This window comes from Eschrichtius robustus, chromosome 12 (genome assembly GCF_028021215.1).
Source record: "Eschrichtius robustus isolate mEscRob2 chromosome 12, mEscRob2.pri, whole genome shotgun sequence".
Classification (NCBI taxonomy): Eukaryota; Metazoa; Chordata; class Mammalia; order Artiodactyla; family Eschrichtiidae; genus Eschrichtius; species Eschrichtius robustus.
This window is the reverse complement of record NC_090835.1, coordinates 36,562,101-36,589,710: the sequence shown is the minus strand read 5'-3', so window position 1 is coordinate 36,589,710 and position 27,610 is coordinate 36,562,101. Positions and strand designations below refer to the sequence as shown.

Genomic DNA, 27,610 nt, shown 5'->3' with positions numbered 1-27,610 from the left:
CTACCCTCTGACCTACCCCCACAAAACCCCTGGGAAGCAGAGTTCTGATTCTTCCTACTTTCCAAGTGAGGAAACAGAGGCTCAGAGAGGTCAAATCCTTTGCCTAAGGTCACACAGCCAGGGAAAGGGAAAGAGGTGACACTAACCCAGACCTGTGCAACTGCCACCCCCAAGGGGAACTCCATTTCTCTGGCTGAGGATGGTAGGGGAGGCACTGCTGGGTGGGGCGCTGGAGGAAGGCCTCAGGGCCTGGGCACTAGCCTCCCCTGTCCCTTGCCAGAGCGAGTGGCGCTACCTCCTGTCCGGGGGCTCTGTCCCTGTCATGAGTGAGAACCCTGCCCCGGACTGGCTGTCAGACCGGGCCTGGCGAGACATCCTGGCACTCTCCAACCTGCCGGCCTTCTCCTCCTTCGCCCTTGACTTCGTGAAGCACCTATCGGAATTCCAGGCCATCTTTGATAGCCCTGAGCCCCACCGGTGAGCTGGGACCCAGGGCACAGCAGGGTGGGCACATCCAGGGGCTGAGACCCAGGAACAGGCTTGCCCTGGAGCCTTCTCTGAGGGGCCACACAGGGTTGCCCTGCAGCTGTGACTACGTCTCTTCCATGCCCCCGGCCATGTACCCCTGGACACCCCATTCTCCCCTGCTGTCCAGCAAGCAGAGACCCTGTGGCCAGTGCCCTCCCACAGGTTGGCTCTCAGGGGGACGTGGGCACTGTTGCAGGGAGCCCTTGCCTGGCATCTGGGACCAGTACCTGGACCAGTTCCAGAAGCTGCTGGTCCTCCGCTGCCTACGTGGGGACAAGGTTACCAATGCCATGCAGGACTTCGTGGCCACCAACCTGGAGCCACGCTTCATTGAGCCCCAGGCAAGTGCTGTCAGCCAGCACCTGGGCTAATCCCCAGCCTGGGTCCCAGGATCCTGGCTGCACCTGGACAGACCACTTTGCAGCCTTGGTCAGGCCAGGATCCCTAGCCACCCCAAAAAGCTCTGAGAGGTTCCAGGTCCCACCAGGAAGCCCCTCTGGGATTACTCTGGGGGCCCCAGGACCCCCCTACCTCTCCCTGGTTGCCTGCCGCTGAGGAGAAGCTCTAGGTGGCATCTCTCCCTGCCCTGCAGACAGCCAACCTGTCATTGGTGTTCAAAGACTCCAACTCCACCACGCCCCTCATCTTCGTGCTATCACCTGGCACTGACCCGGCTGCCGACCTCTACAAGTTTGCCGAAGAAATGAAGTTCTCCAAGAAGCTCTCTGCCATCTCCCTGGGCCAGGGCCAGGTAAGGGCAAGGGGGTGGGGGAGAAGGGAGCTGGTGGGCTGGGCCAGCTGGTCCCCCACCACTCAGCACTCCTGTCCCCACAGGGCCCTCGGGCGGAAGCCATGATGCGCAGCTCCATAGAGAGGGGCAAGTGGGTCTTCTTTCAGAACTGCCACCTGGCACCGAGCTGGATGCCAGTCCTGGAGCGCCTCATTGAGCACATCAATCCCGACAAGGTACACCAAGGGAATACAGTACATCCATCCAGGACTGATAAGGCTAAATGAGATCGTCCCACAGAGCACTCAGCCAAGCCACCGGCACACAGTGGGCGCTCAGGAAGTGACATATGTAACCCATATCAACTAGATTAATCTTCCCAGTGGCCCCCTCAAGTTACTGCTACCAGTGACCCGCCCAAGGCCACCCAGCACAGACGGGTGACCCTGGGACTTGCCGAAGCCCATGTTCTTTACCAGTGGTCCGTGCAGCCTGGTCTGGCCCAGCCCAACCCAGGGGTGGAGTCAGGCTGAGGGTGGCCCAGGGTCCTTGGGTAGGAGGGAGCCTGGTGTTGGGGCAGCCACCAGGTACGGGTCTCAATGCTCACGTGGAGCGTGGCCACCAGGTGCACCGGGACTTCCGCCTGTGGCTCACCAGCCTGCCCAGCAACAAGTTCCCAGTGTCCATCCTACAGAACGGCTCCAAGATGACCATTGAGCCGCCACGCGGGGTCAAGGCCAACCTGCTCAAGTCTTACAGCAGCCTCAGCGATGACTTCCTCAACTCCTGTCACAAGGTGAGACACACTTGGCACCCCCAACCTGCCCCATCTCCATCCCCACCCTTCACGCCCCTCCGCCCCGCCCCCACCTCCGACAGGTGATGGAGTTCAAGTCCTTGCTGCTGTCTCTGTGTTTGTTCCATGGGAATGCCCTGGAGCGTCGTAAGTTTGGGCCCCTGGGCTTCAATATCCCCTACGAGTTCACGGACGGGGACCTGCGCATCTGCGTCAGCCAGCTCAAGATGTTCCTGGACGAGTATGACCACATCCCCTACAAGGTGGGCTGGGGATGGGCTGAGGGCGGGGAGCTGGGTGCCTGTGGGGGCCTGACCTACCCACCCCGTAGGTCCTCAAGTACACGGCAGGGGAGATCAACTACGGGGGCCGCATCACTGACGACTGGGACCGCCGCTGCGTCATGAACATCCTGGAGGACTTCTACAGCCCCGCCGTGCTCTTCCCCGAGCACAGCTACAGTGCCTCGGGCGTCTACCACCAGATCCAACCCACCTACGACCTCAACGTGAGCACACACCGGGGCCGTGCTTCAGGCGGCCTGCCAGGCTGGGGTCCTGGGGTGCCGTGAACACCTGGGTGCTGGGAGACTTGGCCCCTACCGGCCAGTAGCTCCTTTTCATTGATTGATCCATCCCACAAAGATAGCCCTGGAGCTCAGGTTCTGTGGGCAGACGACAACTCCCGCCTCTCAGCCCCTGCCCGAGAGGACTTAGTGAGGCTGGGAGGGGGCGGGCGGCTCCTCTGAGGCTGCCAGGTGAGGCAGTGAGGCGGGAAGCAGCCCAGACCACAGTCAGGGAGGGCTCCCTGAGGAAATGATGCTTCAGCTAAGATGTGTGAGGAGCAGGCAGGCGCTGGTGGAGCACCCCAGAGTGTGGGTCAGCAGTGTAAAGGGCCTGTGGCAGGAGGGGCTGTGACAGGTTTGAGCAGCTGAATGAAGAAGCAGGGAGCTAGGCAGCAGGGAGAAGTGGGCTAGGAGGGAGCAGAGGCCATGGAGTCCCGAGGGTAAGAGGGAGATGCGTAAAGCTTGCAACCAGGGGTGACGAGTAGGGGATGTGCTCAATTGGAGGGCTGTCCCGCAGGCTGGAGGTAGAGCAGGGCAGGGGCTTCAGTCGCAGGCCTCCTACCCTCCAGGGCTACCTCTCCTACATCAAGAGCCTTCCACTCAACGACATGCCTGAGATCTTTGGCCTGCATGACAATGCCAATATCACCAGTGCCCAGAATGAGACCTACACCCTGCTTGGCACCATCGTCCAGCTGCAACCCAAATCATCCTCTGCAGGTGGCCAGCGCCGGGAGGAGGTTAGTGGCAGCAGGGGAAAGGGCCCAGTGGTTGGGCAGGACCAGTCTCCTATCCACCATCATGCGTGTTCCCCTGTGGGAAGGAACTCTGCGCATGTAGAATTCTTTGCACCCACAGATAGTGGAGGATGTGGCCCAGAACATTCTGCTCAAGATGCCTGAGCCCATCAGCTTGCAGCGGGTGATGACCAAGTACCCTGTGCTGTATGAGGAGTCAATGAACACGGTGCTAGTACAGGAGGTCACCCGGTAATCCCCTGCCACCCCCAGCCCTGAGTCAGCAGGCCACTGGGCTGTAGAGAAATGACAGCAAAAGCTACACCAAGTGCTATAAACCCATTCTCTAACTCAGCCACATTTTTATTCCATTTTACAGATGAGCAAACCAAGGCCCAAAAAGGTTACATGACTTGCCTAAGGTCATACATTTACTAACAGCCAGAGCTGGAATTGGTACTCAGGCCACTCGACCCCCCTCTATGCTCTTAGCCCCTATATTCTGCCATTGTTTTTTTGTCTATGGCCTACAACTGGGGAGTGCGGATATGGCCACACGGCCCCAGACCACTGCCTTCCTCCTTACCACTGGCTCCACAGGTACAACCGGCTGCTGCAAGTGATCACACAGACGCTGAGAGACCTGCTCACGGCACTCAAGGGGCTGGTGGTGATGTCCTTGCAGCTGGAGCTGATGGCTGCCAGCCTATACAACAACACTGTGCCAGAGCTCTGGAATGCCAAGGCCTACCCATCACTCAAGCCGCTGTCCTCATGGGTCATGGACCTGCTGCAGCGCCTGGACTTCCTGCAGACCTGGATCTCCAAGGGCATCCCAGCCGTCTTCTGGATCAGCGGCTTCTTCTTCCCCCAGGCTTTCCTGACAGGCACCCTGCAAAACTATGCCCGCAAGTCTATCATCTCCATTGACACCATCTCCTTCGATTTCAAGGTCTGGACTCAGCCAGGGCCAGGTCAGGTGACAGGCTGGGGTGTGGCCCAGGCAGGAGGAACACGGAGGCCACAGCTGGCTGGCAGAATCAGGGGACCCCCGAGAGGGGGTTGGGGGACAGGGAGAGCCAGGATAGAAGAGACCGTAAGCCCCAGGGAAATCCCTAGGGGCAGAGCACAGCCTGTAGGCTACCAGATGAAACAGCAGGTGAAGGGGGGAGGTAGGCAGAGCCCTCAGGAGGCAGCTGTGCCTCCTGACCCAAATCCTAACCCAGATTCTGGGTGTTTATATGTGAGGGGGCATCTGTGTGCCCACCACAGGTGATGCACCAGTCGGTATCAGAGCTCAAGACAAGACCCAAAGAGGGGTGCTTCATCCATGGACTGTTCCTGGAAGGTGCCCGATGGGACCCTCTGGCCTTCCAGCTGGCTGAGTCTCGGCCCAAGGAGCTATACACAGAGATGGCCGTTATCTGGCTCCTGCCAACACCCAACCGCAAGGTCCAGAACCAGGACTTCTACCTGTGCCCCATCTACAAGACACTGACCCGTGCTGGTATGGGGCCCAGGGCGGGGAGCCTACACCACAGGTGGGGGCCCAGGGTTGGGCCAGTTAGGCTGACCCAGGTTAGCTGAACAGGATGGCTGACAGAGGTCAGTCAGCACTCCTGAGACTGACTAGGCCAGGACAGAGCTGGGCCAGTAGTAGGCAAGGTGATGCCCAGGGGCTGGGCCCAGTCTGTGGGGAGTGGCCCCTGAGCTCACCATCCTCTTGCCTCCCTTAGCAGACCCACCTTGGGTCCTGGGAGTCCCAGCCTGCCCATGGAGGTTCAGAGGGGGTAACCGAGGCCTGGAGAGGTGGGGTGGGCCTGGGCTGGGTCCACAGGGAATGAGCAGGGGCATCAACTCTCCCATTCCCATCCTCAATCGTCAGTGCAGTAACTGAGGGCAGGCCTGAGCCTTGGCCACACTCCCCAGACGGGCTTCCCCTTGGGTCAGGTCCCCTTCCTTGTCCCAAGCTCAGTCTGCCAAGTCCACTGCCTTTCTTTATACCCTGTTCCTGCCCTAGTTGGAGCAGACAACTTAACCTTCCCCCTTCTTGCCTGCTCTAGGAACACTATCAACCACAGGCCACTCCACAAACTACGTCATTGCTGTGGAGATCCCCACCGACCAGCCCCAGCGACACTGGGTAAAGCGTGGTGTGGCCCTCATCTGTGCCCTGGACTACTAGACCCAGACAGAAGGGCTGGGGCCATTAAAGTTGCATTTCCTAAGCAGTCCAGCTGAGCCTTAGCTGCTTACACCAGGCCCCCTCTGTAGAACCCACTGCCAGGGAAATGGTGGGGGTGAGAGGCTACAGTGGCCTCAAGAGAAAATGTGGTTAGCAGGGGGAAGAGTGGCACAGTTGGCAGTTTTGACCTGCAACAAGGGAAGAGAGGTGAGCCTTGCAAGGTCCCAGGGCCCCTCCAGGGACTGCGCACCAGGCAGGACTAGAGACAGAGGCGCCACCTCCACTGAGTCCCAACACCTCTCCAGGTTGCAAAGCTGTCAGATCTGGTGAAAGCCATGGCCCTCTCCTCCCACAGTACACCTTGCACACAACTCCTCTGGTTCCACAGCCCACCCAAAGCCCCTCCTCAGTTCAGACCCTAAGTCCCAGGCCTAGGGTCCCAAGAACCTCTGCCCCAGAAGGCTGAATGCCCGAGAATGCACTCCCCTTACCTCTTTGGTCACACACAGGGCCCTGGGCCCAGGTCTGGTTAGGTCCTCACTCCCACCACAGCCCTGGCCTACAAACCTCAGGCCAGCAAGCACAGGAGGGCTCATTTTTTAGGAGAGTTTTATTCATTCATTAGTCCAATATTTACAGGGGCCAGAGGGGTCGGGCTATGCTTAGCGCAGAGAGGCAGCTGCCATGCCTGCCAGCTGCCCCCCACCCCGGTCACTATGTACACATAAGGGGCCCGCCTGGATCACCTTCAAAGCCACCTGGCAGAGGCCATGGGGCTATGTTTGGGGCCTGAGCTCCAGAGGCAGTGCTGGGCCCATTAGCCCTTGGCATCAGGCCCTCTGGGAACATGGGGCTCCAACTGGTTGTCTTGGTCCTATTGTCCCCCACCCTGAGTGCCTTGCAGAAGCTGAGAAAGCTGGCATGGCAGGGAGAGCTGAGTGGTGCCAGCTTCCTGCAAGCAGCCCTGTCTCTGCTGTCTCTAAGAGGGAGACGTGGTAATACTGAGGGGTGGGCAGAGGCTCCTCTGAGCCCAGGAGCCCAAGGCAGGCCCCTTGCCAGGGCCACAACACTGAAGACAAAGAGCCTAGGGCCTTGCCACAGAGAGCAGTCTTACCAAGCCTGGCCAAAGCCAGGCCACCAAACAGCTCAAACACTTCTCTCTGCTCAGGCCATGGGACCCAAGCAGGCTGCTCACCCCACCCCCGCTGGAACACCCCACTCCCAGTCTAGCCCAGCAGCCAGGTCCCTGAGTTTGGAGCTCTCCCAGGAGGAATGAAGAGCAGACCTGGCTTCCTCACAACAGGGACAACTGGGGCCAGAGCAGCAGGGCCCCCCAGCTGTGACCCTGCAGGAGTGACCCTGGCCCTCCAGGATGACAGCTGTTAGGAGAGAACTCAGAGTCAGGAAGCTGACTATGTCAACACAGTGGTGGCAAGATGGGTTAGAGCCCAGAAAAATAGACGTCTCTGTAGGTAAAATATATATTCTGCTGCCCAGGCAGAAAGGCCAGGTCCTGCCGCTCCACAGCCGGCTGTGGAGGAAGCTGCAGCACCTCCCTGTGCCCCAGCTCCTGCTTCCAGAGCATGACGGGGCAGCCCTGCCCTGGCAGGCACTAGGGCACCGTGCAGAGAATCCTGGCCTGGCTCCTATTCCCAGGGTCTGGGCTCTCTGACTGGAACTATTCGGTAATACTGGGAAGAGGGGGAGTGGGCCAGGGGAGGGCCCTGGTGAGGGCTGTGTGGCAAGAGTGAGCGGCAGGGTCAGGGCCAGCAGTCCTCACTGGCGCTTGGCCTTGTAGGGGCGTGAGCGTTTCCGCCGGTCAGGCTTCCGCTGCTTGTGGAGTCGGCCAATGCTGACCCCCTGGCGCCGCCGCACCGAGATGTTCTGCTCCACCAGGTTGGCCAGCATGCCTGTGGAGAGGCGCAGGCCCTTGAGTGGGTGGCTGGATGCCCGGCAGCCACGCGCTCAACTGGCCACAGCCTCCGGTCAGAAGCTGAGGCTCTCTCGGCCCTCCCTGAGACTACAGTCTGCTCAAGCCCCGTCAGAGGCCTGAAGGAGGGGGCCTGAGGGCCAGGGCTCTGAGCAGGGCATGCCAGGTAAGGTGCAGCAGCGAGACCCCTCACCTTCCTGAGCCAGCATGGAGATGAAGGTGCAGATGAACTCATCGTAGTTGTGGGTTCTTCTCTGGTCGTCGATCTGTGGGAGAGAAGAGTGAGGACATGAGGACGCTGCAGCATCTCCCCAGAGCAGCCACCAGCTGACCCCAGCAGGTCGCACCTCTGGGAAGACAGGCGGGCAGAGGACCAGGCAGCTGGAGAGAGGGCCCACCTTGAACTTCTTCCTCTTCTCCACCTCTTCCTTGAGGCAGGCCTCATAGTTTGCAATCTCAGCCTCCACACACTTCAGCAGTGCCAGCAGCTCCTGCCAAAACCCAGCAATTGCACCCGTGGTGGGGGGGGGGGCTGGCCAGCACCAGAGCCCCACTACCAGCAGGCAGCTAGAGGCAAGGACGAGCAGCCAGAGTCCCTGGAGCCTATTGAGGCCCCTGCCGCCACCCGACCCAGACAGGCTTCCTGGCACCTGGCTTCAGCCACCACCCTTCACACCAAAATTCCAACTAGGAACCCAGCACCTGGGCAGCAGTGCCCTAGGCCCTTCCCTTGTCAGTATTAGAAGAGAAAGCTGCAGAGGGGCTCACCTTGGGTGAGTACTTCTCCCCACTCAAGGGCTCACTAGGCCTGACCAGCCCAGGCTTCTCTCTGCTGTCCACAGCCTCCACCACCTCTTTCTCCTCTGGGCTACCAGACCCCTGGCTGCCTTGGCTCGGTCTGATAGAAGGTGAGGAACCCTTCCCACTCTCTGGGAAGAGAAGGCACGAGAAGACCCATCAGAGTGCAGGACACGTGGTGGTCACCTGGCCACCTCCCTCCTCAGTATGCCACTGGGAGGCCAGTGAGCCAGCCCAAGGCCCACCTGTCAGTGCCAGGGGACTCAGCACACCGTCCTCAGCCAGGTGCAGCAGGCCCGTGCTGATGACAGGACCCAGGTCGCGTACAGCACGATTGTAGCGTATGCAGTCAACACGCAGCAGGCTGTCATCCTCTCCAAAAAGCACCTTGGAGATGTGGGAGGTGACGGGGCTAGAGGGCCGCGTGGGGTTGGCGGAGCGGATAGGCGAGCGTAGTGGCGAATTGAAAGCGCTGCCGATCTCAGAGGCTGTGTCAGTGCTCTCATTGCTGGGGGTGGGCGAGGGCTGTGAGTGCGTGGGCACTGCCACAGCCGGACTCCCGGCCCCGCTGCTCGTCTTGATGGACAGAGGAATTGAGAGGTCTTTCTGGGACTCTTTGAGCTTCTCGGCCAAGACGTTGATGGTGTTGGGCTGCAGCACCGACAGCTGCCCATCCCCAGAGCCACTCAATGGCCCCGGTTTCCCCGGCCCCTTTCGCTTATACCTGTGGGGCCCAAGGAAAGGTAAGCCAAGGGAATGGGCCAGGTGACCACGTTCAGCAACGCCCAGAATGACCTGAACACATCTTTGCCTCCAGGGACTGACCCTGAAGCTCCAGCAGCCTGACCTGGCCATGCCAAGCCTGGCACGCTGAGCTACGACAGCTGCAGCCAGGTGTCCTCGAAGGACACCTCCTCTATTCCAGCTGTCTCACTTCTGGCCTTTTGCCAATGCCGGTTCTTCCAGCAAAGATATCCCCCACCCCATCTCTCAAGGCCTAGACAAAAGGCCTTGATGTCTGGTTAAATGTGCACGGCCCTCGCCCAAGCCCTCCAAAAACTTCTTGGGACCTGGAATCGGCCCCTTCACGTCAGCCTCCCCAGGGCCCTGCACTCAGCAGGCATTCAGCATTATCTGCTGAACGGCATTTTCTGGGCTGGAAGATTCAAGATAGGATCTGCAGTACTCAGCCTCCAGCCTTACAGAGCTGGGGCTGACCTGATGGCGGAGTTGGTGTTCTGCACGTCATCCTCCTCGTCATCCTCGTAGTCGTCCTCATCGTCTGAGTACTGCTGGGGTGGGCGGACTGGAACTCGGCTGCGGCCCACACCTGCTGCCAGGTCTTCCTCCTCCTGGGGCAGAGACCCAGGGCGGCCATGAGCCAGGCTGGAGACAGCAGCCACAGCCAGGAAGCCAACATGGCTCTCCAGGTTCAGTCCACTGAATCCCTCCAGGTGCTCCAGAGCCCACCCACACTACCTGCCTACATAGGGCTTCTAAGAGAAACAGAGTGCCCTGAAACACCTGCATTTCTTTTGCCAGTAGAACCCAACCCATAGAGCTGAATCCAACCCCATGCCCTAAACACTTAGCCCCACAGCCATGAGACAGAGTTTAAAGTCAGAGGAGCTCTCTCTGCTTCCCTAAACCCCTGCCATCGTAGGGGCTTCTGAGTATCAGACTGAGGAACCTGGATACCTAGGCCCCGACAGAAGGCGAACACCAATGAATCACCTGAGGAAAGTGCCTGTTGCAACCTCTCAAAAGAATCCTGGAGGGAATCCTCCCAGCTTACCTGCATGGGGGACTTGGCATAGTTGTGATTGTCCAGAAAGGCTGGCAGCCGCTGGACGATAGGAGTGGGGTTTGGGGGAACCCCATTGATGCTGCTCCCTGGAGGCTTCACCACCAGCTTGGGTTTGCTGGGAGGGCTGTGGGTCGGGGCTTGTGGGCACGAACCAGCCACCTCCTCCGCACCATCTGAGAGGGCGAGGGGCATGGGCAGGACTTTCAGCCAGACCCTCAAGAAAAGCTGTCCTCAGCCCACTGTCTCCCCAGTCCTGGGGCGCAGCACTGCTCCCCTTCCCTTCTCAGAGAAGAACAGCAGAGACAGCCGATAGGTGGAGAGTCAGCAAGCTCTAAGTCATGGGGCCACAGTGAGGCAGGAAAAGGATGAGATGAAAAAAAGGAGGCAGAAAGAAAAAAACTTCTAGAGAGGCTAGAAAGGGAATATACATTAAGAAGAAGGCTTGGGGGACTGTAGTAATGGCAGCCCTTTCCAGGTGCCTTTGTTTAGGGAGGGACTGCTCTTCCTCCATGTTCCGAGGGGAGAGGGCTGTAGGCACCAGGCTTCAGACCTCCTGCAGGAGCCTCTGAACCACTGCCCAAGTGCCTCCACAGAAAAAGACTTGCTCTGCTTGGGGTGGCTCTGAGGCCCATGAGAGGCTCCAATACCTGTGTGGGTGCCCTCAGAGGCCGCTGGGGCCCTGCTTGTTTCCAGGGCCAGAGGGGACTTGCTGCAGACTGGTTTGGTCTCTTCAGGCAACTGTGACTCTTGAGACTTGTGGGTCTGAATCAGCTCTGGCTGCGTTACCCTAATCAGCTGAAATCAAAATCCAAGGTGCAGAGGAGTGAAGGCAGACCCTAGCTTCTACCTTGGACAGCTAAGGGCCTTGGCTCTACTCACTCACTTAAAGGGAAATAAAACAGCCAAACCTCCTTTCAGAGGCTATTCTCCCCCTCCCCACGCCAAGTCCCATCACCTTTCCCACAAAGGGAGCAAAGGAAAGGAGTGGTTAATTGAAGCCCAGATCCACAATAGAGAGTAATGTGGCAATCAGACACAGACGCCCCAGTGGAGGGGAGGAGTGGGTGGCTGGGCTGGGCAGGGCCTGGGCAGGAGGGGTACCCACCTGCTGCAGGGCCTCCAGTACTGTCTGACGGTTCACCTTCAGCACGTGCAGCCTGGCCTCATACTTGATCCTGCGGTCGGGCACCACCGCCATCAGGTTGAAGCGGATGTCATGGTAGGGCTCCCTGCAGTCACAGCCGTGGCCGTGAGAGCAGCTCTCACCCTGGCCCCGCCATCAGGTTGAGGCAGATCTCCTGGCAGGGCTCCCTGAAGTCACACCTGCAGCCACAGGTACAGGCCCCACCCCAACAGGCGGGCAGCAGCTGGCCATGCACACCAGGCACCTGAGTTGGTGCCTTCCAACAAGCTGCATGAGGGGCCTGTCAGGAAGTGAGCCAGCACACGTGGGCCACCCAGGGCTCCACCAAGGCCTGCCCCTCCCCAGGCTATCCTGAAGCAGGCCACACGCAGCCTGAGTGGGAAATAGGGCAAGGAGTTGGGAGCACAAGATCTAATCCTGATCTTGCCAGATTCATCATGTGGCCTTGCACAAGCCATCTGGACTCTCTCTGCCTTGGTTCCCTCTTCTGTGTCCCTCCCAATGGGGGCACAGCTCCAGAAGGTAGGGCAGGCACAGGGCCCTTACCCTGCAGTGGCGAGGCCGATACGCTCCATGATGACCCTCCGGGCCTTGTCTGTCCACTCCTCATCCTCCCCCCAAGGCCCTGGGGAAACCAAGACAAGGAGTCAGTAGGTAGGAAGCCCTGAGCTCGGGCAGGCCAGGAGTTGGAAGGATGATGGAGAGCAGGTGACCCAGAGAATCAGGGGCTAGTTGGGCAATGCAGTACAGGGTGCCATCCTGCCAGAACCACATGTCTTCAAGACACCCCCGCCCCACCACGCCCCACCACTGGGTCCCAAGCGCTTGAGGACCCTGAGCCCCACCTCCTTAGGAGGTAAGCAGAGAAATCCAATGGGCCCCCAGCTCAGAGTGCCTACCATGGTCAATGGGGTAAACCTTCAGCCCATCCAGCTCAAAAAGCCGGCCTGTGATAGGCACATAGCTGACAAAGTGGAATGCCTCCATGGTCCGCACGGCACTAAGGCCATTCTGCTTCTCGGGGAGATGGCGTGGCTCAGGCCTGGGGAAGGACACAGTCAGTGCCCAGAATGGTACAACCCCCTTCCTTGCCCCCACCCCCACCAGTTCCCACAGCTCCCACACACCTGGCATGGCTATTATGTGCCTTGGCCAACTCTGGAGCATTGCCGATCGCATATCCTTTGCTCTAGAGGGAAGAAAATAAGGCCACATCAGAGCAACTTTTCAGGTGGGCCTCGGGTGGGAAACAGCTCAGGAGAACAGGCCTGGGGGCATTCCAGGAACTTGAAGCACAGGTGGCCTCTCCTGAAGGCCTAGTGGGGGCAGGAAAGAGCTCTGGAGCCCCCAGAAGATGGGCTGTACTGGCCTTGCATGGTAATCAGTGGACACTGGACAACAACATTGCCTGATAAAGTCCTAATAAGGTGTCACTTAAGGAATGTTCCTCTCTTCCCCAGGTCTGTCTCCTTTTCTGACAATTGGGCCTTAAAAAAAAAGTTGACTTACACAATTAATTTACAGGTCAAATATAATGTAAATATCATTTGAAAAAGCCTCATAGTGCCAAATGCCGTGTGGTGGCATTATCAGTGGCAGATCTGGAGGTCACATCTGCCTAGTCAGCTGAGTCAGGATCAAGGCACTGTGGCCTACCTCAGGGCTGAAGCCTTTGGTGAAGTCCTTCATGCGACTCAGGGTGGGCCCCAGGTCCACATTGCTGCAGTTGAGGAGCACGCTCAGCAGGGCATGAGTGGCACAAGAGTTGGGGATCAGCTGTGAAACAAAGAACAGTCACCCATCCACAGCATCCCTCACCCCAAGCCCATACTCATCAGGAATGGGGACCCAGAGAGAGACAGTCATGTCTGGACAATCCTCATCAGCTCCCCTCATCTTTACCCAACATTTGTTCATTCAACTAAGTACCCATCAGAAGTCTGGGGACATGGAGAATGGACTCAGACATCACCCTCCTCTAAAGAGACTCCCTTTTTTAGTGAATAAGAGCTCAGTTCCTTCTGCCTTCCCCCACTTCCACTTGCCAAGCGAAGAAAACGGCAGCATCCCACCCTCCAGAAAGAACACAGAGCCCAGCAGACCTGGTGGGCAAAGAACATGTTATTCACAATATCATCATCAATCACAGATGTATCATCCACCAAGGTAGAGACCTTGCGACGGGATCGGCGCTCTTCGATCCATTTGAACAGGAAGATGAATCCATACACGGGGCTGGGGAAAGTAAGGGACAGAGCTAGACCAGTCAAGTGGGGGAAGGCAATCTGCATTCCCTTTCCTCTCCCCTATTCCTTTGCACTGTGTTACCACTCAGGTGCCCTTCCTGTGATCCCACCTCTCCCTTGGCTTCTTCCCAACGCTGCCCAAAGCGGCCCTGAGCCCTCGCACCCCAGAAGCCCACTGCAGGCAGAGTCAAGCATCAGCCTCTGGCTGTGATGTTCCAGGAGTCGCCCAGTATCCTTATGAAGTCTATGGTTCTGGGATAAGAAAAGCTGGAACGATGGCTCAGGACCGCGTAGGAACAGAAAGTAAGGCGAGAACAATAAATGTGATGAGGAATTTAAACACTAATTCTCACTTGTGAAGCCCAGGGCCTGGGCCCCAGTGCAATCAGGGAAGTTAATGAACACCCATATCAGTCCCTTCTTTCCTGGAGGGAAAGAAGCAGACTTCTCCGTTTAGTCACTGTAGCAGTTCCTCCACACCTCTATTCTGTAGGACCACCAAGACAAGACCCTGACCTTGGTCACCCAGGAGAGTCCTTGTCAGATGCCACAAACCAACCAATCAATATGAGACCCCTGTGTGGGGATTAAAACCACTGGCACATGGGCACAGTAAAGCAGTCATTAATAAGTTACAGCTGCACAAAAGGCACAGTGTGACCTGAGTCAAGAGAAGTGGGTTTCTGGCTGGGAGGCCACAAAAAGCAGATGAATTTAATCCAAGAGATGGTTAGAATTTGTATTGGGGGGAAGAGGCTACCACATAAAGGGAAGTGCTGAGGGAAAACTGGGAAAAACAAAAGCACAGCACCAGCTTCATCAGGAAGGCACCCAAAGAGGAGGGATGCTTCCTTATACGAGATTTTACAATTTGGAGCCCTGATACTACCTCCCTTGAGGAGCACTCTCTCCCGAGTCCCTCCCTAGCCCTCGGGGTGTAAGGGGCGGCCGAAGCCACGCCGCGTGCCAAGCCACTCACCCCTGGCATTTGCTCTGAAGGTCATAGATCTCCTCCACCTGCACCCCTTTGACACCTGCGATCAGGTAAGGAAAGAAGTCGGGAAGGGTAGCCTCTGGCTGTGGAGCGATGGCCCATGAGTGGGCCCCCACAGCCTGGTTCCGGCGCGTAGGAGAGGCTCTTACCGAAATCTTCCACCAGGAGGGTGAAGAGGCCTGGGTGGGGCGACAAGAGGAGCGGGTAGTGGTCAGAAAGGCGCGTCTCGGACCCACCCGGCCTCCCCAGCTCCGGGCCTGCCCGGTCCCCTCCTCACCAGGGTCGCTCTCCAGCTCCAGCCAGCCCTTATTCATCTTCCCGCGGAGCGGCCCCTCAGCGCCATGTCCAGGCCCTCCCGACCCACCGCCGCCCCCCGCCGGGAGCCCCCGCTGCCCCCGGGGCCCCTAGCCCCACACACACAGACAACGGACCCCGTCGCGTCACCCGCCCGCGCCGGCGGCACTACGTCACCTCTGCGCGACGATCGCCGCCCCGCCTCTGGCGTCGTCTTCTGCAGTTTCGACTCCAGACGCCGGCGAACTCGCGCGGGAGTGCAGGGCGAGAAGACTGGGCAGGGCTAGAGCGCGGGTGGCGCGAGAAGGGGCGGGGCAGGCGCGCGGCCGTTAGCGCGCTACCGTTAGCGGTCCCGCTCTGCGCAACCGTCAGCGTCGCCGTGCTCCCCGCGGCTGCAGTGTTCCTGGGTTGCAGTCCGCGTGACCCGGCCGCCGTTTGAGTGCTCACCCCCTTCGCCGGCGCAGTCACCGCGCGGGGCGGCGGCCCGTGAGGTAGCTACCACAGCTTGCGGCAACGAATAAAGCTCCGGGACAGCGGCGCCCTCGGCGATAGCCGGGCGGGCGGCCCCGACCGGGAGCGGCCGCCAGTGCACTACCGTGAGGAGTGAGCGGCTGAGGCGACCTCCAGCCCGGCCTCGCACCAGCAGCCCGGCAGGCGCGACATGAGCCTGGTCTGGCATCTGCGGGATGCTCCTTGAGCCCCTTCTTTGGCTGTTACCTCCGGGGGATGGTTGTGGCCACACCGACTCGTATTTTCCAAATAAACCATTGTTTATTCTTGCGGTGGCGGGGCCGAATACACTTATTTATTTTTAATTTTCTCAAGTTTTACCCAGCACTTATCCAGTGAAACAACTCGGTAACCGTTTCAAGGGAGCATCCGATCGGTTAGGAAATCTCAGACTGAGCAGCTTGTGGAAGCCAGCATTTGCAACGTCCTCCTCACATGCTTTGAAGATCCTTGCGTCTTCCTGTAACTACCACTGTGCGCAGAATCCCACTCAAGGAACGTCTTGGTCCAGCGATGCAAAGAACTGACGTTTCAAGGTTTTATTTCTATTGCTAGATCTGGATTTCCCCAATGACTCGGAACTGTTCTGTAGCCAGCTAAAGTGGATCCCCTAGTGCACGCCCTTCTCTCTCCTCTTCCAGCCTGTCCTAGTGCTTTTGTTGAGTAAGAAGCCATCAAATGTCATTACCAATGCAAGTGCAACTCATGGGTTAGAAGAGGAGATGGAGCCTTAGCGTGCTGAACAGCTAGTTGCCTGAGTAGTTACGTTCATGCAGAACAGTTGACAGTCGCTAAAGATGTTCATGCTCTGCAGCTGTGGTCTGAGGACATGGGTACTGGAGTGTGTGTCCCTGGACTGACCTAATTCACTCAATTCTCCTAAGAAATGCTATCCTTCTCCTCTCCCCTGACTGGACACAGTCCTTCCTTGAGAGGAGTGCTTTTTATTTCTTTTGTCCCCATTCCCATTCAGGGATTTCCCCCTTAACCAATGAAAACTGTGAATTTATAGCCAGCTGACATTGGTCGGGGGAGGAGTGGCAGGGTGTCTTTTCCACTTCTGGGCCTTTTAACCTTGGTTCACATCTAGAGGAAGGTTGAGAACAGGCCAGACCTCAGTGATCATCTGAGCCTGGTGAAAAGAAGCAATAGGAGCCAAGGGGTGATTTGTCAGGGTTATATCTTGGCTCTCACTAGAGGGAGGTCTCGCTTTTGGCAGCCAGAATCTCACAGGCTCCTTTTCCTAGGAAAGAGTTACCTAATCTAGCTTTTCCTGGGTGGAATTAAGGAACTTAAACTTGGGGGCAAAAGGAGGCATTTTTCCTGAGTGCTACCTCATACATTTAGTAGGCACAAAGAAAGCAAAGAACCAGTTAGCCAGTTCAAGCAATAGTTCCAAGTTCTCATACCGCTGTGGTGTATCGGTAACTGTGATCTTGAGCAAGTGCCTCTGTGTGACAGTCTCATCTTGTGCCTCAGTCTCATCTTGAAAATAGGGATAAAATGGTACCTATTGCCAAGGGGGTTTTCGAGTTAAATGTAAAATGCCCAGAACAGTTCTGGGCATGATTTAATAATTATTGGCTATTACTGACATTGATACTGGGCATGTCCCTTTTATTCTGTCACTTGGATGGGGAGGTGAAGTGCACTGTTGCTTTGGCCCTGTGGAACTTGATAACCAAATGTAGAATTAATTGCTGACTTGCTTATATTTATAGCTGGAAGAGCCGGTATTGTCCTCATTATAGTATAGAAGAATTCAAGACAGGAGAGAGAGACAGCAGCGAATGAAGACTATAATAGGAAAGAAGAAGGAACATCAAAGATTGAGGTAGAGTAGGCAACTTAAGAGAGTTTGGGAGAAATTGTCCAATGGCCTGTAGTATATGCTTCATTTTTTGTCCCCTTTGCTTGGTCTTGGAGGCTAGGGTTGGTTAGTGTTGACGCATACACCAGTGGTCCCTGGGAAGCTGCCCAGTAACCTATCCTCCCAGGGATGTCCCTACTGGCAAAGTCCTGGCTGTGGAGCCCTACTGCCTAGAGTCATATCCTGGCTCTAACACTTGCTAACTAGGCGACCTGGGACAGGTTATTTCATTTCTTTAGGCCTCAGTTTCCTCATCTGGAAAATACATAATAATAGCACCCACTTTTTAGAACATTCTGTAGATTCACTGAGCTAATAGATATAGAGCCAAGAATATTGCCTAGCAATAGGAAATTCTTAATCAATTTTAGTATCATTTTATTATGCCTTGTGAACATGGTACCACCTGAGATTCAGGGTAGGTGACAGTAGAAACAGTAAAAGAATAAAAGGGGGTTTGTTCTTGCATTCATTCAGTCAACACAGGCAATAGAGGCACTAGAACAGAAAGATGGCTATGATCTCACATAATTCACATAATTCCATGGGCATGTTTTGTGCTTTCAAAAAATATGAAAGGGAAGAAGAAAACTGATGTCTTAGTCTTTAGCTGTTTTGGTCCTTCATCAGACCCATGGATAGCATTTTGAGGGAAACGTTACAAGAGATGCCAACAGGATCCTCAAAGACTACCTTGTACTTTTTCCATCTCTTGTATAGAAAATCTGCCAAGACAAGGAGGGTAACCCAGAGGAAGCCTTCTTCAGGGCCTGGTAAGAAAGACTGGAGGTTCTGTTTGGCTGCTGCCTCCCGACCTCAGCAAAAGCCACCTGTGTAGGGCAGCAAACTTGCTCTTCTCACTGTCAATTCCTTCCCAGAATCTCTAAGATCCTGAAGAACTCAGTGTCTGTAATTTATAAAGGTCACGTCCAAAGTTCAAGGAACAAGTTTATTAAAGCCACTTGAGATAAAAGTATATGAAGTGAGCAGTTGCAGCCAACTCCGTCAGATGTGGCTAAAATTATATGAAAGCCTAACTGATATCAAATAACACTTCATCCCAACCTCCTCCTTGTCAAAATGACCCTCTTCCCAGTACTGTCCTCCTCCTTGTACTTAGAGAGATCGTTATGCTCCCAAAATGAATTCCTAACATCTTTTCTTCCAGTTTGCCGGCTATGCCTTCAAGAACCTGGGGATCCCGAAAAATTAGGGGAATTTCTTCAGAAACACAATCTCAGTGTGCATTATTTCTGTCTTGTGAGTATAAGGCCCCCTTTGCTTTGAATGTCCTATGGCTTTGCTGTACAGTCTGTGCTCTGTTTTTGCATCCAGCCTCAGATCCATTGCCCTGTTTGCTTGTTTTTCTTAATGACTTTTTTTTTTTAAAATCTAATTTTTAAAAAGTAATGTGTGTACCTGATGTAAAATCCTAACAGTATAAAGTATGTACAATAGAAAGTCTCTTCCCCTAGTAGTATTCCCAATCCTTCTCCCTCTCCCCAGCAGCAAATGCTACCAACAGTTCTTCCAGCTATTTTTTCCTGATATTCTTTTTAAATTAAGTATAGTTTGTATGCTATAGAATGCACCCATTTAAGAATACAGTTTGATGCGTTTTGATAAACTCATATATCATGGGGATATAAAGTATGTCCCCATGTAAACACTACCCCAATCAAAATAATTATTTCCATCATGCCAGAAATCCCCTCCTACCCTCTTCCAGTCAGTTCCCTCAGAGGTGATCACTGTTCTGATCCATAGGTTACTTTTGCCTATTCTTATACTTCATATAAATGAAACCATACAATTTGTACTCTTTTGTGTCTGGCTTCTTTCACTCAACACAGTGTTTTGAAGATTGATCCATGTTGCATGCGTCGGTAGCTTGTGCCTTTTTATTGTGTAGTTGTATTCTGTTGTATGAATATATTATAATTTGCTTATTTATCCACCTGCTGATGGACATTTGAATTGTTTTCATTTGGGGCTATTGTGAATAAAGCTGCTATGCATATTCACGTACAATTTTTTGTGTGAAAACATGTTTTCACTTCTCTTGGGCAAATGTCTAGGGGTGAAATTACTAACTATATGTTTAACTTTGTGTGAAGTTGCCAAATCACTTTCCAAAGTGGTTGTACCAGTTTACAATCCCACTAGCAATTTATGAGATTTCTGTTTGCACAATATTCTTGTCCCGACTTGATGTTGTTAGTCTTTTTAATTTTAGCCATTCTACTGAGTGTGTTTTGGTATCTCATTGCGGTTTTAATTTGCATTTTTCTGATGACCTAAAATGTTGAGCTTCTTTTTGTGTGCTTATTGGCCATTCACATATTTCCCTTTGTGAAGTGTATGTACAAATATTTTGTCCATTTTAAAAGTTGAGTTGTTTTGGGATTTCCCTGGCGGTCCAGTGGTCAAGACTCCACACTTCCATTGCCGGGGGCATAGGTTCGATCCCTGGTAGGGGAACTAAGATTGCACATGCTGCACGGTGAGGCCAAAAAAAAAAAAAAGTTGTGTTGTTTTGTCTTATTGAGTTATAAGAGTTCTTTGTATATTCTGGCTACAAATCCTTTTTCAGAGATGTGTGTTGTCACTATTTTCTCCCAGTCTGTGATTTGCCTTTTAATTTTCTTTTTATTTTTCAAATGAGTTGGTTTCATTCCAGGTGATGCAGAATCCAGGATAGAACAAGGACTTAGGAACACACTTTGGCAGGATTCTGTGCTGGGTTTATGCGGATCTCATAGCTAAGGTAGAAAATGGCTGAGAAAAACTAAAGACAAGATGAGCCACTGTATGATTTTCTTTTTTTTACAAAAATTTATTCTTAAATGTACAGAAGGTTCCAAGCTATAGCTATAGGTGGCGACAGATGTTATGGCAGGGAATCCAGATGTTTAAACAGGAATGGAATCATCATTGCCTCAGGCACAAGGAACAGCTTACTTTTTTAAAATTTTATTTTATTTATTTTTTGGCCACGCTGTGCAGCTTGTGGGATCTTAGTTCCCTGACCAGGGATCGAACCCGGGCCCATGGCAGTGAAAGCACCAAGTCTTAACCACTGGACCACCAAGGAATTCCAGGAACAGCTTACTTTTTGCCAGATTTCTTAATTCCACCTGTGGCCAGGGGGCCTTTCCCCGCAGCCTTCCCTTTTAGCTCCTCGAGTTTCTTCTGCTCCTCCTCCTTTTTCTGCTTGAGTGCCTTATCTTCCTTGCCCATCTCCTTGGCTTGCTTCTTGGGCTGCTTCAAGGACTTCTTCTTGCCACCTTCATGGCCCAACATGGTGCCTGCTGCCCCTTCCCCCTGCCTTTTTATTTTCTTAATGCTGTCTTTCGAAGAACAATAGTTTTTAATTTTGATGAAGTCCAGTTTATCTATTTTTCCTTTTATGGTTCGTGCTTGTTTGTGTGTCCCAAGAAATCTTTGCCCACCCATTGCATTACCTCAGTGCTTTTGTCAAAATCAGTTGACCATGTATCTGTGGATCTGGATGATTTATTTTATGTCATTGATCTGTGTGTTGATCCTTACCAATACCACACTGTTTTGATTATTGTGACTTTACAGCATCTTGAAATTAAGTCTTGTTCTGCAGTCTTTTCCAAGATTGCTTTGGCTATTGGGTGCTTTCCTTTTCCATATACATTTTATATTTAGTTTGTCAATTTTTCGTTAAAAAAAAAGCCTGTTGGGATAGTGATAGGAATTGCATTGAATTTATGGATCAATTTGGGAAGAATTGACAAACAATATTGAATCTTCCAGTCCATGGACATGATATATTTCCCCATTAATTTGTGTCTTTTAAAATTTATCTCAGCAATTTTTTTTTTTTAGTGAAGAAGTCTCGCACATATTTTGTCAAATGTATTCCTAAATATTTTGTGACTTCTATGCTAGTATAAATGGTATTTTAAAATTTCATTTCAAGTTTGTTGCTGGTGTATAGGAATGCAGTTTATTTTTGTACATTGATTTTGTCTTGGCAATATTGTTAAATTCACTTATTAGTTCAGTAGTTTTTATTTTTAAATTTTTTTGTAAATGCCTTAGGATTTCCTGTGTACACAATCACGTGTGAATAAAGACAGTTCTTTCTTTCCAATCTTTATGTCTTTTAATTCTTCTTCTTGCCTTATTGTAATAGCTGGGAACTTCAATCTAGTGTTGAAAAGAAGTTGTATGAGTGAATATCCTATCTTGTTCCTAACATTAGAGGACAGCATCCAATTTTTCACCATTAAATATGATGTCAGCTGTAGGTTTTTCTTAGATGCTTTTCATCAGATTGGAGAAGTTCCCTTTTATTTCTGGTTTGCTGAGGGTATTATGAATGTGTGCTGAATTTGTCAGATGCTTTTTCTGCATCTGTTGAGATGATCATGATTTTTCTTCTTTATTTTGTGAATGTGGTTTGTTTCATTGATTGAATAATGTTAAACTAATCATGCATTTCTGGTACAAATTCTGCTTGGTCATGATGTATAATCCTTTTTATATGGTGCTGGATTCAATATTTTGTTTCATTTTTGTATCTATGCTCATGAGAAAAATTGGTCTGTGCTTTTTCACTCCTGTAAGTTCTGTCTTGTTTTGGTGTCGGGTCTTGTTTAACTTCAATGCATTTATAAGCATATACATTTTCAACATAAAATAGACATCCTATACACAGTGTTTTGTATTTTACTTTTTTTTTACCTCATATATTTATGGAGCTCTTTCCATATAGAACATTTTTTTAATAGCTAATTGGTATTCCATGGTACAGATGTGCCAAAAAGTATTAAACTCCTGTTAAAGGACATTTAGATTATTTTTAATCTTTCACTACTGATTTTTCTGTTTGTAGAAATTATACATATTCATTGTAGAAAATATTAATAACACTTAAAAGTATAAATGGAAATCACTCATATAGTCCTAAAGCCTTGAGAGACTGTTAACATAGATATGTTTTAAGCCTAATTGGGATATAATTCAAGTGTCCTCAAGTCATCCAACCTTGTAGGCTCACTTTTTCTATAATGTTAAAATAAAATAACCTCAGCCCCCATTACATATAACATATAACTGCTGCAGTAGGTCCAGCACCCTCCTTAATATTTTTGGAAGCTTCTTGGGGTGGGGCTCAGGTATGACATTCTTCCAAAGTATGTACACGTTCATTGTTCACGGGTACCTAACAGTTTAGCTTCTTTTCCCTTGATTTCCCATTCTAGACTCTGCTTTGGGGGCTTTTCAGAAACAAAAGGTCCTTTAAAGTATGTTTTTAAAGAAAAGTTCAATTCCTCCCCTTCCCCTATAAGGCAGAATGACTACAGTCAGGAGATTTGAAAGCCCTGTTTCCCTTTCTGTGGAGAATACACTCTGAGAAAAGTATTTATTCTGTACTGAGGGGCAGTACAGTGGGAGAGTGAGAGTGTGGGTTCTGTGGGCTCACATGTGAAGGCGACTCTGCTGCCTCCTTTCTGGGTGACCCCAGCCGGGTCACTTGCTGCGCTACACCTCAGTGGCCTCTAAGATGAGGATCACAATGGCATCTGTATCACAGGGTTGTGGTGAGCAGACAATGAGTCACTATAGAGGGAATGTTTCTCTAAAGTGCTCAGCACAACAAAAGCAGTGCTCAGTGAATGAAAGGTAGAGTAGCACAAAGGTGGGTAAGAGCCCAGGTTCTGGGCTCTTGATACTGTCACGTTATTTCTCCCATAAAATGGGGATGATGACAGTACCTACCTCTTAAGGTTGTTACAAGGATTAAATGAGTTAATATTTGAAAAGCACTTAGAGCACCCAACACTTACGCTATGTAAGGCCTTGTTAAGTAAGTAAATTACCCTGTAAATGCATATATATTCCACCAAGCTCTGTTTCTTAGCTCTCTTACCCTGTCATCACCCACTGCACTGTTTCACTGATCATCAGTGTTGACAGCCTGGTTCTGCTGACCTTCTAGATCCTATCTAGCAAGCTGCCTCAGAGGGGCCAGTCCAATAGAGGTTTCCATGGATTCCTGCCTGAGGACATCAAAAAGGAGGCAGCCCGGGCCTCTAGGAAGGTTAGAATCCCCTGAAATGGAGGCCTTGGGATAGGCCTCTTCTCATACTCCTCTCATCATCCCTGTTTCTATTCTTTTCCCTAGTTGCTAGTTTAAAAGTCAGAGGACTCTTGAATTTCCCACTGGTCCTTCTCTTAAGTTCCATGCTTCTCTAGGGTATAGTATCCTAAGTGAGGAGAGGGAGCAACATCCTGAGAAAGCCAAAAAGAATTCAGTGCTGCTTGGAGCTCAGCTTCGGCATACCCTAGTGCTTCTAGGTCCACTGAGGAAGAAGAATGGCTGTTGCTTCAAAAAATTTCCATTCCGTAGAATGATGTGCCACAGAATGTCTGTCTGTTTTGGGGCCCTGAGCACTGCCTGGGGTCTCATTTGCAGATCTGCTTTGTGTGCAAGAAAAAGGGAGCTGCCATCAACTGCCAGAAGGATCAATGTGTCAGAAACTTCCATCTTCCTTGTGGCCAGGAAAGGGGTTGCCTTTCACAATTTTTTGGAGAGTACAAGTGAGTGATGAAGGAGGAAAGTTGGGCTGCCCTTTTGCTATTTGTTATTTAGCATCTAATGAAATCAGAGTCCAGTTCTCACGGGCCTGTTTCGATTCACCAGAGAATCTGTCCCTCCATTCAATAATGAGAAACAGTATCTTGACTTGGCAATTTCACAGGGGTTGCTTCTTGCTTCCTATCCCCTCCTTAAATTACAAACAGCTGGGGTTCTTAGCTGCTCAGAACTAAGTGGGGCTTTCAGGAACAGGAGGCTGTGGAGATAGTCCCAGGAGCTTTGCTCAGTGGGAAAGCAGCTATGAGAAGGAATGTGGCTGTTCTTCGCCCTGCTCCTCCTCCTCCCCCATGAGCGTGGAGGTTCAGTGGACACTGGCCTGGGTGGTTGATTGCCCTTCCTAGGCCGGACAGCTGGAAAACTGCATCAGTGACAAACCAGAAACCAAGTCTATTTACTCTCCCACAGATCATTTTGTGAGAAACATCGCCCAACACAGGACATCCGATGGGAGAATGTGGGGGAGGAAAGCTGTGTCTTGTGCTGTGAAGACTTATCCCAAGCAAGTGTTGAAAACATCCAGAGTCCGTGCTGTAGCCAAACTATCTACCACCGCAAGTGCATACAGGTGGGGCTTTCTCTGGACTGGGGACCCTCCACAATGGCCCAGTTCTGAGCACCCTGGGAATGCTCAGGCAATCTCAGCTTTTATGCTCTGTGCTGCAGGCCTGTATACAGGACTGGTTCCAGAGGAAAGTTAGCCTGGTCTCTGGATATCCTTGACCTGTAGGACTTCATCATCAGATTTAGACTGAACAAAATCCTCAGGATGGCTGGAGCGAATGAGCTTATCCTAGAATGAGTCAAGTAGCCTCAAAATCAGCCATGCTTCCTGGGATCGAAGGAAAGGGAAATGTGTATTCTTGGTACCTGACCCCTACTGGGTCGAGCACTGCCAGGCCCCATGACTGGAGATGACAGCTGAGGCACTCCTGGGCACCTCTTGAGCTTTTGGTCCCTGGTCTGATGCCTGTATTTGCAGCCCTCTCCCCAGCCCATCCAAATTCCTTGTCCTGTAACCCTTAGTCAAGCTCTCCTAGCAACATCCTCTTTGTGAGACGAGGGTGCGGGGTGGGAAGAATGTGATAAAAGATAGTGTTTTTACAAACACTATCTTCCATGTTTATCTTACAGAAATATGCCCACACATCAGCAAAGCATTTCTTCAAATGTCCACATTGCAACAATCGAGAAGAATTTCCTCAAGAAATGCTAAGAATGGGAATTCATATTCCAGACAGGTAGTAGAAACTTTATAGCAGGAATTGAGCCAGGAAGTGGGTTGCCTAGGTTTCTAGAGAGAAGGTGAGTGTGAGGATAGTTCAGAGCATGAGGAATCAGCAGAAGCACTGATGTACAGTGAAGAGGGAAGGGTGGCGGGAGAGCTTTTCAATTATAAAAAGAAATGGGGGGGGGGGTGAAGCAGGGGTGGTGGGCATGTTTCTGAAAAAGGTGCTTTGGGGGTCAGAATTCTTCGGGTTCTTGAATTCCAGTGTGGAACTAAGGAACACCTGTGTTCCACTTATCTGCTTCAACCCTCTCCCACTGCCAGGCCACTAGCCCCGCCTTGCTGAAAGTATTCAGGCAATCTGTTGAACTCTTTTGCTGTGTTAGCTTGAGTTCTTCCTAGTTCTTCCCAGGTGGACAAAGGTTTTACCAACCGATTATATGTCCCTTACTCACTGTTTCTTCTCCCACTGCAGAGACGCTGCCTGGGAACTCGAGCCAGGGGCTTTCTCGGAGTTGTATCAGCGCTATCAGCATTGTGATGCCCCCATCTGTGTGTATGAACAAGGCAGAGACAGCTTTGAGGATGAAGGGTAGGAAAAGCCTCCTGGCCAGACAGATCTCTCAGCAGGGCCATCTTAGACCTTGCACAGTTATCGAGCGCAAGAAATTTACTTTTGTCTACAGACCTCAGGGTGAACATAGCTGCTGAGTCCCATCCTTGATCAGCTCAGGACTCACTCATGTACAAGTGAACAGGTCTCTCTGCAGGGTCTCCTCTCCTTGTGCCCCATGGAGAGACACTCAGGGCCAGTTCCTTCCACGATCCACCTTGCGAGTGGCTGTGCCTGACCGCAGGTCTTGGGATCAGCACTCAGCCACATCTCCGTCACGGGTAAAACGTGTAGTAAAAGATACCTAAGGAGCCCTCAGCAAAGGCCTGGCCTGCAGCGAACATTCCAAGAGTGGTAGTGAGTGTTACATTTGTCCCACAACCCTCCCTTGGCTCTTCCTATAGGAGGTGGCGCCTCATTCTGTGTGCTACATGTGGATCCCACGGAACCCATAGGGACTGCTCCTCTCTCAGATCCAACTGTAAGAAATGGGAGTGTGAGGAGTGTGCGCCTGCTGCTGAAGCCACAGGTGGGACTGGAGGGGTGGTCTGGTCTCAGAACCGGGGTGGGGGTTGGGGGTCCGGGGGACTTACGGTGCCTGGGAAAGGAGGAGGGTGTGCTATCAGATGGGGACTTTTAGTTGGTACTTTAGTTTGGGGAGGAAAGCGGCTAGGGAGGGGCATAAGGACCTGCGCCTGGGAGAGAGAGGGTCGAGTTTGCCTCTCCCACCTTTCTTTCACCACAGACTGCACACCTGAAAACTCAGGTGACATCCCCTGTTGCAGCAGCACCTTCCACCAGGGGGCATTTCTGCAGAGACACCAGCCTGGAACAGAATCCGGGCCCTTCTTGGACTGACTGGCCAGGCTCTTCCTCATTAGAAAAACCGGAGTCCTCTGGTTGCAGGATGAGGGCCCACTCCTGGCGATCCAAGGGTGTCAAAATCACTAAGAGCTGCAAAAAGTCCAAGTAACAGTTTCTGAGTAGTCGCTGCCAAGCACATTTGAGTACAAAGCTGTGTTCCTCCATCAGGTTTGGGGGAGGGAGCACTTTGGCACTGTGAGACAAGGAAAGGGGGCGAGCAGTGAGACTCTGAACCAAAGAAAGAGAAGTCCCAGGGGAACATGAGTTCAGAGCAGAGTCCTGATGCCAACCACAGGACGCGTTTGTGGCTTTAAGAGCACCTCTGCTCTTTCTGCCTGATTCCCAGAGGGCCTTTTCTACTCTTCTTTTTCCCCCAAGATTCTTCCACCTTGATCTTGTTCTCATATACCTCTTCTGACTTGACCCACGTTTGTTATTATACAAATAAAAGTTTTCTCTCCATTGCTGTCTCCTTATGCATTCACTCTGGAATTTATCTAGCATACTAAGGAATCTGGAGGGTAGAGTGAAGGAATAGGAAAACGCACCTTTCTACTCTATAAAATTCAGTGAATTAAATGTAGAACTTTCGACTTAGACATGTTGCTTTGGAGGGAAGTATTTTGCAGGTAAATCGACTTTGCAGGGACAGAGATTTCATCGTTGTGCAAATAAACACACAGGATTTCATCAGGAAGGTGAGCCAGCAAAGGAGAACACACTGGACTGAGAATAGGCCACTATTGCAAGGCTTGGGGCCCTGGACTCAAAGGCCAGGGACTGCCGTGCTCACGTGGGACAGAAGGGGCTCCACTCACTCCAGGCAGCCTGGTCTTTAGCATACCTTCCTAACCCTAACACACCTCCACTCAAACCCTCTTGTCTGGTGGCTCGGGCATTTCTAGCTCAGGTAAGGGGGCCATGCCAGCACATTAGGCAAGACAGCTAGGACAGAAACCTGGCAGAAGGTCTTGGGATAAATTGAATAGAACATTTGTTTGTTTTTAATGATTTTGTGGGATTTGGATTAGTGGGGGAAACTCAAGACCATTGCCAGGTACCGAGTTCGCAGGGTCTCACTGCGAACTTGGTTTAAATGTTGCTGACCCCTGGAGACTTACATCTGAATGTGCACAG

The 27,610-nt window shown here is 52.1% G+C and overlaps 4 protein-coding genes across 5 annotated transcripts in view; 2 read left to right on the top strand and 2 right to left on the bottom strand.

Moving 5' to 3' along the window:
* The window catches only part of DNAH1 (dynein axonemal heavy chain 1), a 69,644-nt gene extending 64,077 nt beyond the window's left edge, over positions 1-5,567 (top strand). The window contains exons 66-77 of the mRNA XM_068557390.1: positions 281-477; positions 725-869; positions 1,121-1,279; positions 1,363-1,494; positions 1,884-2,054; positions 2,138-2,317; positions 2,386-2,562; positions 3,189-3,359; positions 3,478-3,608; positions 3,957-4,308; positions 4,629-4,863; positions 5,420-5,567. Coding sequence (XP_068413491.1) covers positions 281-477; positions 725-869; positions 1,121-1,279; positions 1,363-1,494; positions 1,884-2,054; positions 2,138-2,317; positions 2,386-2,562; positions 3,189-3,359; positions 3,478-3,608; positions 3,957-4,308; positions 4,629-4,863; positions 5,420-5,541 — 2,172 coding nt within the window. The 3' untranslated portion in view covers positions 5,542-5,567. The remainder of the gene's footprint in view (positions 1-280; positions 478-724; positions 870-1,120; positions 1,280-1,362; positions 1,495-1,883; positions 2,055-2,137; positions 2,318-2,385; positions 2,563-3,188; positions 3,360-3,477; positions 3,609-3,956; positions 4,309-4,628; positions 4,864-5,419) is intronic.
* A 1,127-nt stretch (positions 5,568-6,694) lies between these two features.
* On the bottom strand, positions 6,695-14,842 carry BAP1 (BRCA1 associated deubiquitinase 1). Of its 2 annotated transcripts, none has more exons than XM_068558081.1 (17): positions 14,738-14,842; positions 14,610-14,639; positions 14,446-14,500; positions 13,323-13,455; positions 12,877-12,996; positions 12,348-12,409; positions 12,120-12,262; positions 11,767-11,845; positions 11,182-11,305; positions 10,724-10,871; positions 10,065-10,249; positions 9,488-9,621; positions 8,515-8,993; positions 8,240-8,400; positions 7,819-7,962; positions 7,665-7,737; positions 6,695-7,451 (listed from the first exon to the last, which is right to left on the bottom strand). In XM_068558081.1, exons 1-17 carry the CDS (start codon positions 14,772-14,774, stop codon positions 7,318-7,320), a joined length of 2,241 nt encoding a protein of 746 aa, XP_068414182.1. In that variant the 5' UTR covers positions 14,775-14,842; the 3' UTR covers positions 6,695-7,317. The 2 variants fall into 2 exon arrangements, with proteins under 2 accessions (XP_068414182.1, XP_068414183.1); XM_068558082.1 differs by having other exon boundaries at positions 6,696-7,451; positions 7,870-7,962.
* Positions 14,843-15,812: 970 nt separating this feature from the next.
* Positions 15,813-26,894, top strand: PHF7 (PHD finger protein 7). Its single transcript, XM_068558892.1, is given in 11 exon segments — positions 15,813-17,098; positions 17,855-17,907; positions 18,303-18,394; positions 23,112-23,213; positions 23,589-23,713; positions 24,177-24,336; positions 24,903-25,009; positions 25,472-25,588; positions 26,014-26,138; positions 26,355-26,406; positions 26,408-26,894. Coding segments are annotated over 11 exon segments (1,152 nt in total). The 5' UTR covers positions 15,813-17,054; the 3' UTR covers positions 26,583-26,894.
* Positions 20,243-20,437, bottom strand: LOC137773851 (translation machinery-associated protein 7-like). Its single transcript, XM_068558894.1, has one exon. It carries the CDS (start codon positions 20,435-20,437, stop codon positions 20,243-20,245), a length of 195 nt encoding a protein of 64 aa, XP_068414995.1.
* Positions 26,895-27,610: the final 716 nt, after the last annotated feature.